Raw genomic sequence first — 20,121 nt, 5'->3', positions numbered from 1 at the left:
AAAGTAACCTTGGGTTTTTTAAATGATATAGTGCTCCAAGTAAAGCCCCCACGCTCAGAAAGATTCTGGATCAGTGCCTCTTGGTTTGAGCTGCAGCCTCCTCCCAGGTCTCCCTTCCCCTGGAGCTGTTCAGCTGCTCAAGTGTCCTGCACATTGCCAGAGAGGCAAAAGCACAATTGTACCTCACAAAATCATTCGGCTTTTTCCTTGCAATTCTCTACCTCCCCTTTAGAAGATTCTAACTTGTATCCAGAGATTAGCTCCTTGAGACTTCAATCCCCAGCCCAAGTTCCTTAACTTAACAGCAAGTAGGATTTGGATCATGGGCCTGTCGGTAGTGGGCAGCATGGTAGCATGGTGGTTAGCATAAATGCTTCACAGCTCCAGGGTCCCAGGTTCGATTCCCGGCTGGGTCACTGTCTGCGCGGAGTCTGCACATCCTCCCCGTGTGTGCGTGGGTTTCCTCCGGGTGCTCCGGTTTCCTCCCACAGTCCAAAGATGTGCGGGTTAGGTGGATTGGCCATGCTAAATTGCCCTTAGTGTCCTAAAAAATAAGGTTAATGGGGGTTGTTGGGTTACTTGTATAGGGTGGGCTTGAGTAGGGTGATCATTGCTCGGCACAACATCGAGGGCCGGAGGGCCTGTTCTGTGCTGCACTGTTCTATGTCTATGTCAGGAACTCTGTTGTGCATATTCCTACACATTTTGCTGATTTCCCCAACCTCTCATTAGTGAGAGGGCTTCCTGGGTGGGGTGGGTTGCAGGTTGGGAAATGAACGGCATCGACTTCAATGGAAAAGAAAACCAGCAGCTGATCTTTAACGGCACCATAAAATCTTGCAGCACAGAGAGAGGCCATTCAGCCCCATGGGCCTGTGCGCTCTCTCTTTCAAGGAGCTCTGCCATCAGTCCCAATACTCTTGCTCGTGCCAATATTTCCCCTTTGCTTCAGGTCCCTCTACAGAAATAAAATGTTGACACCTCTTTGATTTCTCTTTGGTGATGATCTTAAATTCACGCCCCAGACCGAGCGCCATGGTGGTGCAGTGGTTAGCACTGCTGCCGCACGGCGCTGACGACCCGTGTTCGATCCTGGCCCCGGATCACTGTCTGTGTGGAGTTTGCACGTTCTCCCTGTGTTGGCGTTGGTCTCACCCCCACAACCCAAAGATGTGCAGGCAAAGTGGGCGGTGTGGTAGCACAGCGGTTAGCACTGTTGCTTCACAGCTCCAGGGTCCCAGCTTTGATTCCCGGCTTGGGTCACTGTCTGTGTGGAATCTGCACGTTCTCCCCATGTCTGCATGCGTTTCCTCCGGGTGCTCTGGTTTCCTCCCACAGTCCAAAGACGTGCAGGTTAGGTGGATTGGCTATGCTAAATTGCCCTTAGTCTGTCCCCACTCTTGTTCGTGCTAGTGCTCAAACCCCTGGCGATAGCCCTGCGGGACGCAAAAAGCTGGAAGGGAATCCGGAGAGGAGACAGAGAGCACAGAGTCTCACTGTATGCAGATGACCTGCTCCTCTATGTCTCGCAGCCACAGGAGGGACTGAAAGAGTTTGGAACCTTCTCGGGCTACAAACTTAACCTGGGCAAAAGCGAGGCATTCCCAGTGAACCCAAAAGGGGGAGGGACAGAGCTGAAGGGGCTCCCGTTCAAAACGGCCCAGAACAGATTCCGCTACCTGGGGATCCAAATAGTCAGAGACTGGACACAGATCCACAAGTGGAACCTGACCAGCCTGGTGGCGGAAGTAAGAAAAGACCTTCAAAGGTGGGGCTCACTCCCACTCTCCCTGGCAGGGAGAGTGCAGACGATCAAGATAAACATACTGCCAAGGTTCCTCTTCCTGTTTAGATCCATCCTGATCTTCATCCCCAAGACCTTTTTCCAAAACATAGACAGTTTAATCATAGTGTTAGTGTGTGTGTGGGGGGGGGGGGGGGGGGGCAAGAACACGAGAATTCCCAAACCGACACTGCAAAAAGGGAAAGTCAGAGGGGGCCTGGCTCTACCAAACCTACAATACTACCACTGGGCAGCAACGGCAGGAAAAGTGAGGAGATGGGTACAAGAACCCACAGATTGGGTACAAATGGAGGAGGCATCCTGTAAAGGAACAACCCTCCGGGCCCTGGCCACAGCAGTACTCCCATCCCCCTCAACAAGGTACACAACGAGTCCAGTGGTAGCGGCCACGCTGAGAACGTGGACCCAGTTGAGACAGCACTTCAGGATAACCAAAGTGTCCCCGATGGCCCCCATCTGCGGCAATCACAGATAACCCCAGCCACACTAGATACCACCTTCAAAAGATGGAGGCGGGACGAGGGCACACTGATGGTCGGGGACTTCTACGTAGGACGCAGACTGGCGACACTGGACAAACTGACGAGGAAGTGGAAACTATCAAGAGGACAGGAATTGGGACACCTCCAAATAAAGCACTTCCTCCGCAAAGAGACAGTAGGGTACCCCGGGGCCCCAGAAAGCACACTACTAGAGGACCTGATAGGCACAAGCAGCAAGAAGGGGGGGCTAGGTGGGAAAATCTACGGACAGCTACTGGACAGAGCCCGAACACCACTGGACGGGATCAGACAAAAATGGGAGGACGAACAGGGGGCAGAGGTGGGATGAGGACTCTGAAGCGAAGCACTGAGCAGGGTGAACTCCACCTCCTTCTGTGCAAGGCTAAGCCTAATGCAGCTCAAAGTGGTGCACAGAGCGCACCTGACCAGAACCCGAATGAGCAGGTTCTTCCCGGAGGTGGAGGACAAATGAGAGAGGTGCCTGAGGGGCCCGGCCAACCACACACACATGTTCTGGGCTTGCCCCAAGCTTGCTGGGTTCTGGACAGCCTTCTCCGAGGCAATGTCCAAGGTTGTGGGGGTGAAGCCATTGCCAATATTGGCAATCTTAGCAGCCAGAGTTACACATGGGGAAGGGGGCCAACGCCCTTGCTTTCGCTTCCCTAATCGCTTGCCACAAGAGAAGAGGAAGGGTGCTGAAACCAATGGGGGGGTGGGAAGGATGGGGGGATATCATAGACCGATCCAGAGGGCAGCAAAATGTATGTACAGTTAGTCAAATAAAGGACAAAACAAACCTCTCTGCCACCTCCATGGGCAAGAAAAATGTAATGAATATAAGCAACAACTGTTTATAAATGAGAAAAACCAATAAAAAGATTTTGAAAAAAAAAAAAATTGCCCTTCGTGTCCATAAAAATGAGGTGGGGTTACTGGTTTATGGGGATAGGGTGTCCATAAAGGTTAGGTACCCCACTGGGTTACGGGAATTGGGTGGAGGTGTGGGCTTAAGTAGTGCTCTTTACAAGGGCTGGTGCAACTCGATGGGTCGAATGACCTCCATTTGCACTGTAAATTCTATGGCCACACTAAATTGTCCCTTAATTCTGGAAAAAAGAATTGGGTGCTTTAAATATATATTTTTTAAATTCACACCCCAGCCAGACAGCTCAGATATTTGTGAGGTTCCTGCTCTCTGTGCTCAGCAAGCATTGGATTGACAAGGGCCAGCTCAGTGCTTTCTCTATATCAATGTCCCCTGTCGTGAGACTGGCCCTGTTAAACCTTTCCTCAAAGTTTTAGCTTGGATTTAATGTAACAGTCGAACCCTGAGGTTAAATCCCAGTTCCCCCTCCCCCCTTCTCTCCTCGCTCCAGTCATTGACACTGAAGCTGCTATGTGACTAACCAATGGGCTCAATGCTGCCATCCACACAGCAATATAATGTTGCTGTAACCCCACACTTTGCACTGTTTGTGGCAATTTTATTTTCTCAGTGGTACTTTTTTCCTCCTTGTCCACCTGGGCCTTCCAGTTCCCATTGAGAGCAGCCAGGCTCACCTGTTCTCAGGCTTTGGCCACTGTCAGTAAGTGGCCTCCGGGAGCCCAGGTGCAAAGGGCCACCACCACCACCGAGGGGCAAGACTAAGTGAAATGGTTAAATATGATGACGTACCCCCCATTTTAATTCAGATCTTTACGGTTTCTTAATCCAGGTCCAAATTCTCTGTTTTCAATCTAAGGTTAAACTGGGTGTTCAGTCAACCAGCCTGATGTCGAATTCTGAACAGGCTGTTTCCTGACTGTGTTTAAAACAGTTGGTATTTTGTGATTCTGTGATTTGTTTCCTCTCTCTTTGTCTCTTTTGCAGAAGTTCAATTTAGGCCCTATCGAACAGATGACTTCATCACCAGGCTCTACTACGAGACCCCAAGGTTCACAGTGCTCAACCAGACGTGGGTCCTGAAGGCGCGGGTCAACGACTCCGAGCGCAACCCCAACCTGTCCTGCAAGCGCACCCTGTCATTCCAACTCATCCTGAAGAGCAAGGTCAACTCCCCCATGGAGTGCTCCTTCCTCCTTCTGAAGGGGCCCTATGATGATGTCAAAATTAACCCCGTCATCTACCACTTCGCCTTCACCAATGAGAACAATGAAACAGACTACATGCCGCTGCCTATCATAGACTCTGTTGAATGCAACAAACTGCTAGCGGCCAAAAACATTAACCTGAGGCTCTTTATATTTCAGATACAGAAGTAGAGGGGGGTGGGGTGGAGCCAGGGAGAAAGAGTGTAGATGGGGGTGAGGGGAGGGAAGAGAGACATCAGAATGGAGTGAGCACCACTGAACCATAGTACCTCGAAAAAGCCAGCAACATCAGTCAATAGTTTAAAAACGCAGAGGAATTCTTGGAAAAGGAAGGAAAAAGAAGACGAGACAAAGAAAATATCTACTAACCCGCATGTGGTCGTATCTACCCGGGACTGTCACAATTGCGCGGTTTTGTTCAGAAGCCTCTCACGCAACGGTTATAAACTAGGTGGAGGGGGAGGGAAATGAGAAAAGTGTCCGAGTTCAGTCGCTGCTATTAGAACTATTTAAGCAGTGCAGAGTGGTCAGTCTCTGCCTGTGCATTGAGCCCACACAGTCCATCGACACGCTCTGCTCACCAGTCGGTGCCAAGGTGCCACACTAGCTTCCCTCTGTCACACCCACTATTTCATCTGTTGTGCTTGCTTATTATTTTATTCGGTCAGATTGCCTATTTGTTTCTGAAAGTGTAGTAAGTTATTTAATTCTGTAGGTGGAACCTCCTGTAACACCCCTGAACAAACCTCCTAACCAAACTTCCACTTGATTGGTGTGCATCACAGCACCGTCTGGTGAGCCAGAGTCCAGCAGGAGGATCATGCTGTCCCCCAGCTGTGGCGGCAGCGGTGGGGGATACTAAACAACCAGTAAGTAGCTCACCTAGCCATGTGCGCATGTGCAGCTCGGAGGAGAGTTGTCCAAAAAAAGTGTTTTCGTTAAGACTCAACGGGGCGCAATGACAAGGGCCAGCCACTCTGTTTTGCAAAGCATGAAAACAGCCTGTTCGTTCTCAACACTCGATCAATAGTACGCAGTGAGGGAGGTAGCACGTGTTAATCCTGAGAGATTAGAGCCAACCAGTCAGCTAACCATCCATCCTTCATTGGTTGCAGTCACACATTCCGACACTGCAACCAAAGGGCACAGTTAACTCTCCCCTTCAGTTCTCTGTTTCAGTTTTTGCTTCACATTTGCTAGTAAGTATATAAGAATTAAAATCTAAATGAACATCGGGGCACGAGAGAAAATATTGTAGATGAAAACAGAGACTTGTTGGGGGGGGGTTGCAGGGAAAATGTATTAACAAGAATCCTACGGTCACCTTTGTACGCTTATCTTAACCATTTTATTATTCTCTTCTCATTTTATCATATTTAACATAACATTTTGCTCGTGGAGCTGGAGGGGAGACGAGGGCAGAGACCAAGGTCCTCCCCATCAGACAGGAGCCTGACCGTTGCTGCCGGTGTTGCTCACAGCCCTTTAGGCTCAAAGATCAGGCAAAGCTGATTAGAAATGATTTTTAAATGAGAATTTATCGGAGGGTGGCAAAGAAAACCGAGAACGTAATAAAACACCTTTAAGCGGCCTAGTCCAGTACATTGTTTTACAGAGCAGCAGGTCAGTCCTTGGAAACCAGCAGTGAACAGAGATCACTGTACTCCACTGTCCTTATCCACTCACCCCACATGCTGCATTTTCTCAATTTGAATCAGTTCCAGTCGCCTGCCTCTGGATCCCATGCCAGGAAGCAGATGGCTCCTTAAGTCAGTGCAATTCCATATATTAAAAAAGACCAAACAATCCTACCTTGCTGAAGAAACAGCAACTCTGTATGGTTACGCAGCTAATAGCTCTTATCCTGAATAAACACAACTCCACAGTTATAGAGTGAGAGGCCCCTCACCATGCTGAAATAAACCACCTCCATATTAACGTAACTACTGTCGTGACTAGCACTTTAACCCTCCTATATCCTGCTGATTAAACTGGAACTTTATACACTTGCACAACCAATGGGTTTAACTGGCCCCGTTAACCCTCGTCCTGCTGAATGAAATAAAACTGCGAAGGATTTAGTGAAACCAATGCGACTTAGGCTTTTGGGGGTTTTTGTCTGGTACCAAAATGATATTGTCGGTTCTTACCATTTATTTTCTGTACCCACTTGTACTGTATAGTTCAAAAACCATAAAATCTAGATTATAATTCGCACTGGTGTATAAATCACTCCGCCTGCATTTAGACAGTATGAAAACTGATCAGGTGTACAATTAGTGCACTGTATTTGCTGGTCATTTAATCTAACAACCCTCTTTTTAATTGTTTATTTTGGAGCCTTTTTATATAATTGCACTGGTGCACATCGTTGTTTCTCTCCATACTCGGTGCTTGCCTGCAATCGCAGTCTGGCACTACTGTGTCACTTTGCTTCTCACCCACCTTTCCCAACCATCCACCTCCTCCCCAAACCCCCTCCAAATATATTTTTAAAAATAAATTTAGAGTACCCAATTCATTTTACTAATTAAGGAGCAGTTTAGCATGGCCAATCCACCTACCTTGCACATCTTTGGGTTGAGGGGGTGAAACCCACGCATACACGGGGAGAATGTGCAAACTCCACACGGACAGTGACCCAGGGCCAGGATCGAACTACCAAATATTGACACAGGTACAAAGTTTCCCTATTGTTTGGTGACCCCTACTGTTCAGCCTGAGAGTTATTGGGGTTTGAGGAGGGAGGTTCTATCCCAGGGTAGGGTGGTATTCTTCTCCAGTTAAATACTGTGGCCAGATTGTGACACACAATAGAAAAATGCACTAATCTGTCAACATGAACAAGATTAAATAGGTGACACTCTTCATACTAGGGGAGTGAAATACCAGTCTGCCAGCAGTTAAGATTTTCTTTTGTCCAAGGAGGTGCACCGCACGGGGATTTATTGAATTGCCCTGGGGAATGTGGTGGTGAGCTGCCAGTTTGATTTAAGGTTGACCCCGCCCTAAGCACTGATGGTAATCTCCAGTCAGCGGGAACAGTTCGGCCCATCGAGTCTGCACTGACTCTCCGGAAGAGCCCCACCTAGGCCCATCTAACCACCCCCAATGTTTGGACACTAAGGGGCAATTTAGTATGTCCAATCCACCTAACCTCATGTGCAGGGAAGTGGAACACCAGGGGGAAACCCACACAGACACAGGGCGAATGTACAAACCCCTACAATCACTCAAGGCCGAAATCGAACTGGGGTCCCTGTCACTGTGAGGCAGCAGTGCCAACCACGGTGCCACCCCAGATCACTCATTCCACCCAGCCCCTATGCCCAAGGTCTGTGCATAATCTTTTTTCTGTATCTTCTTTCATCCCATGGAGGATAAAGGATTCGCAGGCTGCTTAACAATCCGACAAGCTGCCAGAACATCACTCTTTCCATGGGCCATAACCATCATTCTCCCAGCTGATTGCTGGGGCGAGAGCAGGTTCAGGCCCACAACGTTGCATCGTTTCTTGGCTTCCACAACCCACACAATGGGGGGAGAAGACACAAGGGCGCACCCACACCCACACATCAGATGACAGTATCCTAATAGATGTCAATCCAGAATTCAGAGCCTGGTCTCCAGTCTTCCTGTGACTATTTGGAATGAGGTTGTGGTGGACTGGTCCCACTGAGCCAAAGGCCGCCTCCACTTATCCGTTGATTATATTTTAAAAGAGCATTTGCTATCCTTTCCTTCTTGAAGGCTGGGTATGGTAGTAAGGAGAGCAAGTTAAGCTATTAATATCTGTAACCCTCAACAGAAAACTGAACAGAAAGTTGTAAACTAGCCATTTTCTGTCCACTTACAGATGACCTCAGCAGATTTGATCTCAACCCGCCAAAATTCACCACCACCAGCAAGAAACTAAACAGCTTTTTTCCTTTATGAAGAACTTTGTTTCTCCATTCACTCATCCTCTCCATCCATGGGTCTTGTTGACTACTGTGTAGCTCTTGCCAAACAAATCGTAGAAATGATTTTTCCACTTGCGGGCAAGACCACAATCAAGGTCCATATAAATATAAGATAGTGACTAATACATCCTAACAAGAATTCAGGGGCAACAACAAGGACTACTTGAAGCAAATAGCACATAAATGCCTTTAACAGGGAACCAGAGAAACATGAGGCAGAAAGGACAAGAAGGAAATGCTGATAGGGGGAGATGACAGAGGGTTGGAGGAAGTTCGTTAGCAGTGTAAGTACCAACATGAGGACCTATCGGGGCAAATGCCTGCTACTGTTCCGTAGACTCTTAATTCTTACAAACAGTATTTCCTTCCATTGCTGACCCAACAGGATCACAATTGTAACCTGCACCGTTAGAAGTGGAAATGCCATCCTGTTGTCTTCATATTAAATTTTTAAAATGCTGGAACACTCAGCATCTGTGGAGAGAGACCTTCTTATCCATCAAGCTGGACTATGTTTCTCCACAGATGTTGCCTAATCTGCAGAGTGATTCCAGCATTTTCTCATTTACTTCTCAACAACATATTGATGCTTCACTTGAAGAGGCGACCGATGCATCTACAGAGGGTCTAAACCGGCAGGTAGGAGCTCACCGTGACCATCAGCGGCTGCAGTAAGATGTGGAATGGAATGTCATCACCAGATCAAAGGGATCGTATCAGCATCCACAGGGTAGCAGCAAGTGACACATTCCCAAACTACCTGTGTAAAGAAAAACTTAAATTCCTTTTTCTTTTTATTTGTCTCACATTGTTGTCCTTGTTCTGAACTCACCTACAAGGGAGTAAATTCATACTGCAATCGCGCCAAACAAGTGATGGAGCTCAGCAGGGCATCCTGGTGTTGTGGCTCCCAGCCCAGAAATATCACACCAGGGGGTTTACTGAAGAGCATGCCAACTACTCCAGTGGCTCCTGTCTGTGTGCGTGTCCTATTGCAGAGGCCATCTTTCAAATAAGGTATTAAACAGGCCCTTTTGCCCTCTGGCAACTACAATAGATTCCGGGGCTACTATTTGAAGAGAAGAAACCGAGTATCACAGCTACAATTCATCTCTCAAACCACTCCACTAATGAGAGATGAACTGCTTCTTACTATGAACACCCGGCAACCTTTAACCACCTTCATGAATAGAGTTTATTGTGTGTGAAGTAGCATGCAGTGCTGAGAAATATTAAACATGAGACTTTGTAACATGATCCTCCTGCTGGAAGGTGCATTTATCTGCACCCAGCGTAATGATTTCAAGATAAATACACTATCAATTTCTTATAAATTCAGTGTACTTGTTTGCCCAAGAATAACACTCAGAACATGCACTCGGTGATGTCCTCCCAAGGTTCACCATTCATACCGCTCAGCTGCATGCTAGTTTTACTCATATTTATGACAATACATGGGAATGGAACAAATTAAGCATCTAATTGTGAGGTTATAGAATTAAGTTGGGTCTACACAGAAACAGGACTTTCAAATCCATGCCATGTTTGAGCTGCACCCTGACAGGTGACATCACCCAGAACCCCTTCTGATCACCAGGGACCAATACTGGGCAACAGAGACCCAAAATCAGAATTGAGCTTTGCTGCGAAGCCCTCTGCATTTGATTAGCCCATTAACATTGGGATAAAACACCCGGATATAGCCTGAGAACCTTTAGGAGTTAATTCCTCCTCAGAACTTTCAGTTTGAACACTTTGCAGTTTTCCCCACCTCGTCTTAAAACTCAGGGAGATTGAGCGGTTAAGAGAGCGCGAGAGGGATTGAGGGCTTCCTATAAAAAGTTTACATCCACATGGAGAAATGTCACTCGGGAAGGATTAATCAGTGTGATTAGTTGACACCTCAGTTACCACTGCATCACAGGACCACCAGGATGACAAGAGGGTGAACTGAATGGATCACGGTCATTTTTGTGCATTGTGATTTCTGCATAAATCATTGGACTCTCCCAGTGCATCTGCAGTCATCTGGGGGGTGAAAACCAGAGTGTCATCGGGAAATAGCAAATTGATAAACTCGTTATGTAGAATCTCAATACCTTACGACGGCACGTTGCAGCCTAATCTTATATTCCCTAGAATGTAGAAGATTACGGAGTGATCTACTGAAGGTGTTTAAGACGATTAAGAGTTTATAGGGGAGCTTTGGGGGGAGGGGCGTCCAAAATTGGGAGGGGTATAAATTTTAAATTAGAGGGCAGAACGGTGGTGCAGTGGTTAGCACTGCTGTCTCATGGCGCAGAGGACCCGGGTTCAATACTGGCCCCGGCTCACTGTCCGTGTGGAGTCATAGAGGTTTACAGCATGGAAACAGGCTCTTCAGCCCGACTTGTCCATGCCATCCAGTTTCTATCAATAAGCTAGTCTTAACTGTCCGCATTTGGCCCTATCCCTCTATACCCATCTTACCCAAATAACTGTCTAAATGCTTTTGAAAAGACAAAATTGTATCTGCCTCTGGCAGCTCATCCCAGAGACTCACCACCCTCTGTGAAATATTTGCCTCTCTGGACCCTTTTCCATCTCTCACCTTAAATATGTGTCCTCTGGTTTTAGACTCCCCTACCTTTGGGAAAAGATGTCGACTACCTTATCTATGCCCTTCATTAATTTATAGACCTCTATAAGTTCACCCCTACGCTCCAATGAAAAAGGTTCCAGTCTATCCAGCCTCCTTATAACTCAACCCATCAAGTCTCGGTAGCATCCTCGTAAATCTTTTCTGCCCACTCTTTCTAGTTTAATAATATTCTGTATACAGTATTCCAAGTGTGGCCGTACTAATGTCTTGTACAACTTCAACAAGATGTCCCAACTCCTGTATTTAATATTCTGACCAATGAAACCCAGCATGCTGAATGCCTCCTTCACCACCCTGTCCATCTGTGACTCCACTTTCAAGGAGCTATGAACCTGTACCCCTCGATCTCTTTGTTCTGTAACTCTCCCCAACTCCCTACCATTAACTGAGTAGGTTCTGCCCCGATTCAATCTACCAAAATGCATCACCTCACATTTATCTAAATTAAACTCCATTTGCCATTCATCGGTCAACTGGCCCAATTGATCCAAGATCCCGTTGCAATGCCAGATAACCTTCTTCACTGTTCACATTCACCCCGTGTCTGCATGGGTCTCACCCCAAAGATATGCAGGGTAGGTGGATTGGTCACGCTAAATTGCCCCTTAATTAGGAAAAAAGAATGAATTGGGTACTTAAAATTTAGTTTTAAGCCTTAAAGTTAGAGTCAGGCCGTTAAAGAGTGATGTGGAGTGAATGCTTCCTCTTGTGGGGCATTCTTGAATGAGAGGTCACAGTCTCAGGATAAGAGGCAGCAAATTTAAAACAGAGATGAGGAGAAACTACTTCTCCCAAAGGGTTGTGAATCTGGAATTTGCTACCCCAGAGTGCAGTGGATGCTGGGAGTGTGAGTAAATTTAAGGAGTTAGGCAGATTTTTAATTGGTAATGGGTTGCAGGATTATGGAGAATGGGTAATGGTGGAGTTAAGGCCAGGATGAGATCAGCCATGATCGAATGGCGGAGCATACTCGATGGGCCAAACGGCCTAATTCTGCTCCTATATCTTACAGATTTCTTCACACAAGGTGGAGTGGCAATCTGGGACTCTTCCCCCAGAAAGCTGTGGCAAATCAGGGCTCATGATTAAGACTGACGGTATGGAGGGTTGTGGCATCGGGGTAGGTAAATGGATCTGAAATGCAGATCAGGCATGACCAGATTAAATGGCAGAAGGGGCTGAATGGTCTCTCATCCCTGACTCTGGAAACCCCTCAAATGCATTCATGATTCTGACCGCAAAGTGGAAAGCATAAAGAGGATTCATAAAACAAAACGGAAAGCAGCAGATAAACCTTGGTTCAATAAATTCTCAATTCTCGCAGTGATACAGGGTAATGCATACAACAGACTAAGTAGCATCAATTGTTGCAATAATATTTCTTAAACTATAAACAGCTGCAGTGAATCAGCAGATAACTGACAAAGTAAAAAATGGCAGATTAGTGCAAGGACGTCAGTATAACCACAGACTCTTCAGTAATAACGTGGAGATGCCGGCGTTGGACTGGGGTGAGCACAGTAAGAAGTCTTACAACACCAGGTTAAAGTCCAACATGTTTGTTTCAAACACTAGCTTTCGAAGCACTGCTCCTTCCTCAGGTCTCTTCAGTAAAACCACAGTCTGTACCGATCATGCGCTCAACCCCAGCAACAGGCACAAAGGTGAGCCAGACGCGGAAAGTAAACAAACAAACCAATTCCAGAAATCGGAGATTTGCAGGCTGGGAGAGTTGAACAGTTTTTTTTTTGCAGTTTTAAATGATTGTCAGCTGGGCTGAAGCTTCAGTCTCGAAGACCCGGCACTCGCACACATTCAACCGTTCCCAATCATTGCATAAACCTCCCAGCTCAAATAAGTACAAAACCTCCCCGTCCACACACTCGGGTCAAATGCTCTTTGTTTCAGCCGAGAAGCTTTCCACGAATTTCAACTGGGGAAATAAGGGGCAAGGCAGCAGGAATTTTCCCATTCTCAGCATCGAGTACTCCAGGGTCAGGTACGGCACGGCTGGGTGCAGAGTAAAGATCCCTCAAGCCCACCTCGGTCATGTTTCTCTCCATAGCTTGCGGAATGTGGTGGTCATGTGGCAGGAACGTGAAGAGTTCAAACACAGCAAGCTGACATGTGGCAGGCTCGCTGGACAGCGGCCCCGGGAACCCAAAATGCCGCTCACGGATTCTTAAATTCCCCACCCTTGGGATTTGCCATCATTTCCCACTTTAACACGGGAGGCACTGATCTGCAGAGACAGAAATAAATTCAGTAAATCCTTACAACATGTTCAGAGACATTCTTGAAGTCATCCCAGTCTGGATCCCTATCGAGTATTAATCCCAGGAACAAAAATCTTGCCATTATTTAAACATTCATTCATGGGATGTGGGTGTTGCTGGCTAGACCAACATGTATTGCCCATCCCTGAGAGCATTTCACAGTCAACCACATTGCTGTGGGTCAGGAGTCACATGTAGGCCAGACCAGGTAAGGACGACAGATTTCCTTCCCTAACGGACATCAGTGACCCAGATGGGTTTTTACAGCAATCTACAATAGTTTCATGGTCATCATTAGATTGCAAATTTCACCGGAATTCAAATTTCACCATCTGCTGCGGTGGGATTCAAACCTGGATCCCCAGAGCTTTACCCTGGGTCTCTGGATTACGGGGCCAGTGGCAATACTGCTACGTCACTGCCTCCCCTGACCATGACTAAGTGGGGAGAGTCTACCTCTTGCCAGTCAGAAGCTCATGGATCCAAATTAGTTACAGAAACTCAAGCAGACAGTCCAGGATAAAAAATGCAGAACCAAAACCAAGCATCAGTACTGAGGGAGCGCTGCAGTGTCAGAGGGTCAGTACTGAGGGAGTGCTGCAGGGTCAGTACTGAGGGAGTGCTGCACTGTCAGAGGGTCAGTACTGAGGGAGCGCTGCACTGTCGGAGGGTCAGTACTGAGGGAGTGCTGCACTGTTAGAGGGTCAGTACTGAGGGAGTGCTGCACTGTTAGAGGGTCAGTACTGAGGGAGTGTTGCACTGTCAGAGGGTCGGTATTGAGGGAGGGCTGCACTGTCAGAGAGGGTCAGTATTGAGGGAGTGCCGCACTGTCAGAGGGTCAGTACTGAGGGAGTGCTGCACTGTCAGAGGATCAGTATTGAGGGAGTGCCGCACTGCCAGAGGGTCAGTACTGACGGAGTGCTGCACTGTCAGAGGGTCGGTATTGAGGGAGAGCTGCACTGTCAGAGGGTCAGTATTGAGGGAGTGCCGCACTGTCAGAGGGTCAGTACTGAGGGAGCGCTGCACTGTCGGAGGGTCAGTACTGAGGGAGTGCTGCACTGTTAGAGGGTCAGTACTGAGGGAGTGCTGCACTGTTAGAGGGTCAGTACTGAGGGAGTGTTGCACTGTCAGAGGGTCGGTATTGAGGGAGGGCTGCACTGTCAGAGAGGGTCAGTATTGAGGGAGTGCCGCACTGTCAGAGGGTCAGTACTGAGGGAGTGCTGCACTGTCAGAGGCTCAGTATTGAGGGAGTGCCGCACTGCCAGAGGGTCAGTACTGACGGAGTGCTGCACTGTCAGAGAGTCAGTACTGAGGGAGTGCTGCACTGTCAGAGGGTCAGTACTGAGGGAGTGCTGCACTGTCAGAGGGTCAGTACTGATGGAGTGCTGCACTGTCAGAGGGTCAGTACTGAGGGAGTGCTGCACTGTCAGAGGGTCAGTACTGAGGGAGTGCCGCACTGTGGGAGGGTCAGTACTGAGGGAGTGCCGCACTGTCAGAGGGTCAGTACTGAGGGAGTGCCGCACTGTCAGAGGGTCAGTACTGAGGGAGTGCCGCACTGTCAGAGGGTCAGTACTGAGGGAGTGCCGCACTGTCAGAGGGTCAGTACTGAGGGAGTGCCGCACTGTCAGAGGGTCAGTACTGAGGGAGTGCCGCACTGTCAGAGGGTCAGTACTGAGGGAGTGCCGCACTGTCAGAGGGTCAGTACTGAGGGAGTGCCGCACTGTCAGAGGGTCAGTACTGAGGGAGTGCCGCACTGTCAGAGGGTCGGTACTGAGGGAGTGCTGCAGGGTCAGTACTGAGGGAGTGCTGCACTGTCAGAGGGTCAGTACTGAGGGAGTGCTTCACTGTCAGAGGGTCAGTACTGAGGGAGCGCTGCACTGTCGGAGGGTCAGTACTGAGGGAGTGCTGCACTGTCAGAGGGTCAGTATTGAGGGAGTGCCGCACTGTCAGAGGGTCAGTACTGAGGGAGTGCTGCACTGTCAGAGGGTCAGTATTGAGGGAGTGCCGCACTGCCAGAGGGTCAGTACTGACGGAGTGCTGCACTGTCAGAGGGTCGGTATTGAGGGAGAGCTGCACTGTCAGAGGGTCAGTATTGAGGGAGTGCCGCACTGCCAGAGGGTCAGTATTGAGGGAGTGCCGCACTGCCAGAGGGTCAGTACTGACGGAGTGCTGCACTGTCAGAGGGTCGGTATTGAGGGAGAGCTGCACTGTCAGAGGGTCAGTATTGAGGGAGTGCCGCACTGTCAGAGGGTCAGTACTGAGGGAGTGCTGCACTGTCAGAGGGTCAGTATTGAGGGAGTGCTGCACTGTCAGAGGGTCAGTACTGAGGGAGTGCTGCAGGGTCAGTACTGAGGGAGTGCTGCACTGTCAGAGGGTCAGTGCTGATGGAATGCTGCACTGTTAGAGGGTCAGTACTGAGGGAGTGCTGCACTGTCAGAGGGTCAGTACTGAGGGAGTGCTGCACTGTCAGAGGGTCAGTGCTGATGGAATGCTGCACTGTTAGAGGGTCAGTACTGAGGGAGTGCTGCACGGTCAGAGGGTCAGTGCTGATGGAATGCTGCATGCCCATCAGTGGCTGTAGCTATCCCTCAGCCACTATTTTGAGTAGCAGGGAAATTGTCCCATGTCCCGCCCAATATTTATCCATCTGGTTATTAGATTGCTGTGTGTACCATCTTCCTGTGCACAAACTAGCTGCGGTGTTTCCTATGTTACAACATTTTTTAAAAAATTTAGATTACCCAATTATTTTTTCCAATTAAGGGGCAATTTAGTGTGGCCAATCTACCTACTCTGCACATTTTTGGGTTGTGGGGGCAAAACCCACGCAGACACGGGGAGAATGTGCAAACTCCACACGGACAGTGACCCAGAGCCGGGATTGAACCTGGGACCTCAAGCGCCGTAAGGCAGCTGTGCTAACCACTAGGCCACCGTGCTTCCCTTCCTATGTTACAACATGACTATACTTCTAGAGGATTCACCTGGAGTAGTGTGGGCAGTTTTGGTCTCCTCTGAGGAAGGACGTTCTTGCTCTCGAGCGAGTGCAGCAAAGATTTAGAACATAGAACATTACAGCACAGTACGGGCCCTTCGGCCCTCGATGTTGCGCCGACCTGTGAAACCATCTGAAGCCTATCTGACCTACACTATTCCATTTCCATCCATATGTCTATCCAGTGACCACTTAAATGCCCTTAAATTTGGCGAGTCTACTACTGTTGCAGACAGGGCGTTCCACACCCATACTACTCTCTGAATAAAGAAACTGCCTCTGACATCTGTCCTATATCTACCACCCCTCAATTTAAAGCCATGTCCCCTCGTGTTGGTCATCACCATCAGAGGAAAAAGACTCTCACTGTCCACCCTATCTAACCCTCTGACTATCTTATATGTCTCTATTAAGTCACCTCTCAGCCTTCTCCTCTCTAACGAAATCAACCTCAAGTCCCTGAGCCTTTCCTCGTAAGACCTTCCCTCCATACCAGGCAACATCCTAGTAAATCTCCTCTGAACCCTTTCCAAAGCTTCCACATCCTTCCTATAATGTGGTGACCAGAACTGCACGCAGTACTCCAGGTGCGGCCACACCAGAGTTACGTACAGCTGCAGCATGACCTTGTGGCTCCGAAACTCAATCCCCCTACTGATAAAGGCTAGCACAACATATGCCTTCCTAACAGCACTTTTCCGCATTAAACTCCATCTGCCACCTCTCAGCCCAGCTCTGCAGCTTATCTATGTCCCTCGGTAACCTATAACATCCTTCAGCACTATCCACAACTCCACCGACCTTCGTGTCATCTGCAAATTTACTAACCCATCCTTCTACACCCTCTTCCAGGTCATTTATAAAAATGACAAACAGCAGTGGCCCCAAAACAGATCCTTGCGGTACACCACTAGTAAGTGAACTCCAGGATGAACATTCGCCATCAACCACCACCCTCTGTCTTCTTTCAGCTAGCCAATTACTGATCCAAACCGCTAAATCACCTTCAATCCCATACTTCCGTATTTTCTGCAATGGCCTACCGTGGGGAACCTTATCAAATGCCTTACTGAAATCCATATACACCACATCAACCCTTTACCCTCATCCACCTGTTTGGTCACCTTCTCAAAAAACTCAATAAGGTTTGTGAGGCATGACCTACCCTTCACAAAACCGTGTTGAGTATCCCTAATCAACTTGTTCTTTTCAAGATGATTATAAACCCTATCTCTTATAACATTTTCCAACATTTTACCCACAACCGAAGTACGGCTAACAGGTCTATAATTACCAGGGTTGTCTCTACTCCCCTTCTTGAACAAGGGGACAACATTTGCTATCCTCCAGTCTTCCGGCACTATTCCTGTCGACAAAGACGACATAAAGATCAAGGACAAAGGCTCTGCAATCTCCTCCCTGGCTTCCCAGAGAATCCTAGGATAAATCCCATCTGGCCCAGGGGACTTATCTATTTTTACACTTTCCAAAATTGCTAACACCTCTTCCTTGTGAACCTCAATCCCATCTAGCCTGGTCGACTGTACCTGAGTATTCTCCTCGACAACATTGTCTTTCTCCGGTGTAAACACTGACGAAAAATATCCATTTAACGCTTCCCCTATCTCCTCTGATTCCACACACAACTTTCCACTACTATCCTTGATTGGCCCTAATCTTACTCTAGTCATTCTTTTGTTCCTGATATACCTATAGAAAGCCTTAGGGTTTTCCTTGATCCTATCTGCCAACGACTTTTCGTGTCCTCTCCTCGCTCTTTTTTTTAAAATTTAGATTACTCAATTATTTTTTCCAATTAAGGGGCAATTTTAGCGTGGCCAATCCACCTACTCTGCACATTTTTGGGTTGTGGGGGCGAAACCCACGCAGACACGGGGAGAATGTGCAAACTCCACACGGACAGTGACCCAGAGCCGGGATCGAACCTGGGACCTCAGCGCCGTGAGGCGGTTGTGCTAACCACTAGGCCACCGTGCTGCCCTCTCCTCGCTCTTCTTAACTCTCCCTTTAGGTCCTTCCTGGCTAACTTGTAACTCTCAAGTGCCCTAACTGAGCCTTCATGTCTCATCCTAACATAAGCCTTCTTCTTCCTCTTGACAAGTGCTTCAACTTCCTTAGTAAACCACGGTTCCCTTGTTCGACAACTTCCTCCCTGCCTGACAGGTACATACTTATCAAGGACACGCAGTAGCTGTTCCTTGAAAAAGCTCCACATTTCGATTGTACCCATCCCCTGCAGTTTCCTTCCCCATCCTATACATCCTAAATCTTGCCGAATAGCATCATAATTGCCTTTCCCACAGCCATAATTCTTGCCTTGCGGTATATACCTATCCCTGCCCATCGCTAAAGTAAACATAACCGACTTGTGATCACTATCACCAAAGTGCTCACCTACATCTAAATCTAACAATCCGCTGTCGAGTGCCCCAGCAGCCCATAATTCACCCATACCCACCATCACAGTTTCCGAAGTCAGATCGGCCTTCCTGAAAGTGAACCCACGGAAGGCGATGGGCCCGGACGGGATCCCTGGTCGTGCACTCGGAGCCTGCGCATACCAGCTGGCAGAGGTATTCACAGACATCTGTAACCTATCCCTACTCCACTCCGAGGACCCCACCTGCTTCAAGAAGACCACCATCATACCGGTACCAAAGAAGAACCAGGCAACGTGCCTCAATGACTACCGCCCGGTGGCCCTGACGTCAGTTGTAATGAAGTGCTTCGAGAGGCTGATCATGAAGTGTATCACCTCCATACTCCCGGAACGTCTTGACCCACTTCAATTCACATACCGTCGCAACCGGTCCACATCAGACGCAATTTCTCTGGCCCTACACTTATCCCTAGAGCATCTCGAAAACAAGGACTCCTACATCAGACTCCTATTCATTGACTACAGCTCCGCCTTCAACACCATAATCCCAGCCAAGCTCATATCAAAGCTCCAAAACCTAGGACTTGGCTCTCCACTCTGCAACTGGATCCTTGACTTTCTGACCAACAGACCACAGTCAGTAAGAATGAACACCAACACCTCCTCCACAACAGTCCTCAATACCGGTGCCCCGCAAGGCTGCGTACGTAGCCCCCTACTCTACTCCCTGTACACACACGACTGCGTGGCAAAACTTGGTTCCAACTCCATCTACAAGTTTGCTGACAATACGACCATAGTGGACCGGATCTCGAATAACGACGAGTCCGAATACAGGAGGGAGATAGAGAACCTAGTGGAGTGGTGTAACGACAACAATCTCTCCCTCAATGCCAGCAAAACTAAAGAGCTGGTCATCGACTTCAGGAAGCAAAGTACTGTACACACCCCTGTCAGCATCAACGGAGCCGAGGTGGAGATGGTGAGCAGTTTCAAATTCCTAGGGGTGCACATCACCAAAAATCTATCCTGGTCCACTCACGTCGACGCTATCACCAAGAAAGCACAACAGCGCCTATACTTCCTCAGGAAACTAAGGAAATTCGGCATGTCCACATTAACCCTTACCAACTTTTACAGATGCACTATAGAAAGCATCCTATCGGGCTGCATCACAGCCTGGTATGGCAACTGCTCGGCCCAGGACCGCAAGGAACTTCAGAGAGTCGTGATTACCGCCCAGTCCATCACACAAACCTGCCTCCCATCCATTGATTCCATCTACACCTCCCGCTGCCGGGGGAAAGCGGGCAGCATAATCAAGGATCCCTCCCACCCGGCTTACTCACTTTTCCAACTTCTTCCATCGGGCAGGAGATTCAGAAGTCTGAGAACACGCACAAACAGACTCAAAAACAGCTTCTTCCCCACTGTCACCAGACTCCTAA

At 48.4% G+C, this 20,121-nt stretch overlaps 2 protein-coding genes across 3 annotated transcripts in view; one reads left to right on the top strand and one right to left on the bottom strand.

The window, feature by feature from the left end:
* Positions 1 to 6,615, top strand: part of cyhr1 (cysteine/histidine-rich 1) — a 184,866-nt gene extending 178,251 nt beyond the window's left edge. For both annotated transcript variants that reach the window (XM_038798706.1, XM_038798705.1), the window contains one exon: positions 4,178 to 6,615. In XM_038798706.1, coding sequence (XP_038654634.1) covers positions 4,178 to 4,569 — 392 coding nt within the window. In that variant the 3' untranslated portion in view covers positions 4,570 to 6,615. The remainder of the gene's footprint in view (positions 1 to 4,177) is intronic.
* Positions 6,616 to 12,283: 5,668 nt separating this feature from the next.
* Positions 12,284 to 20,121, bottom strand: part of LOC119965715 — a 143,981-nt gene continuing 136,143 nt past the window's right edge. The window contains exon 28 of the mRNA XM_038796476.1: positions 12,284 to 13,243. Within this exon, the coding sequence (XP_038652404.1) occupies positions 13,174 to 13,243 (70 nt within the window). The 3' untranslated portion in view covers positions 12,284 to 13,173. The remainder of the gene's footprint in view (positions 13,244 to 20,121) is intronic.

Source organism: Scyliorhinus canicula, chromosome 5 (genome assembly GCF_902713615.1).
Source record: "Scyliorhinus canicula chromosome 5, sScyCan1.1, whole genome shotgun sequence".
NCBI lineage: Eukaryota > Metazoa > Chordata > Chondrichthyes > Carcharhiniformes > Scyliorhinidae > Scyliorhinus > Scyliorhinus canicula.
Note: the sequence above shows the minus strand (reverse complement) of the source record. Positions and strands in the feature narration are given on the sequence as shown.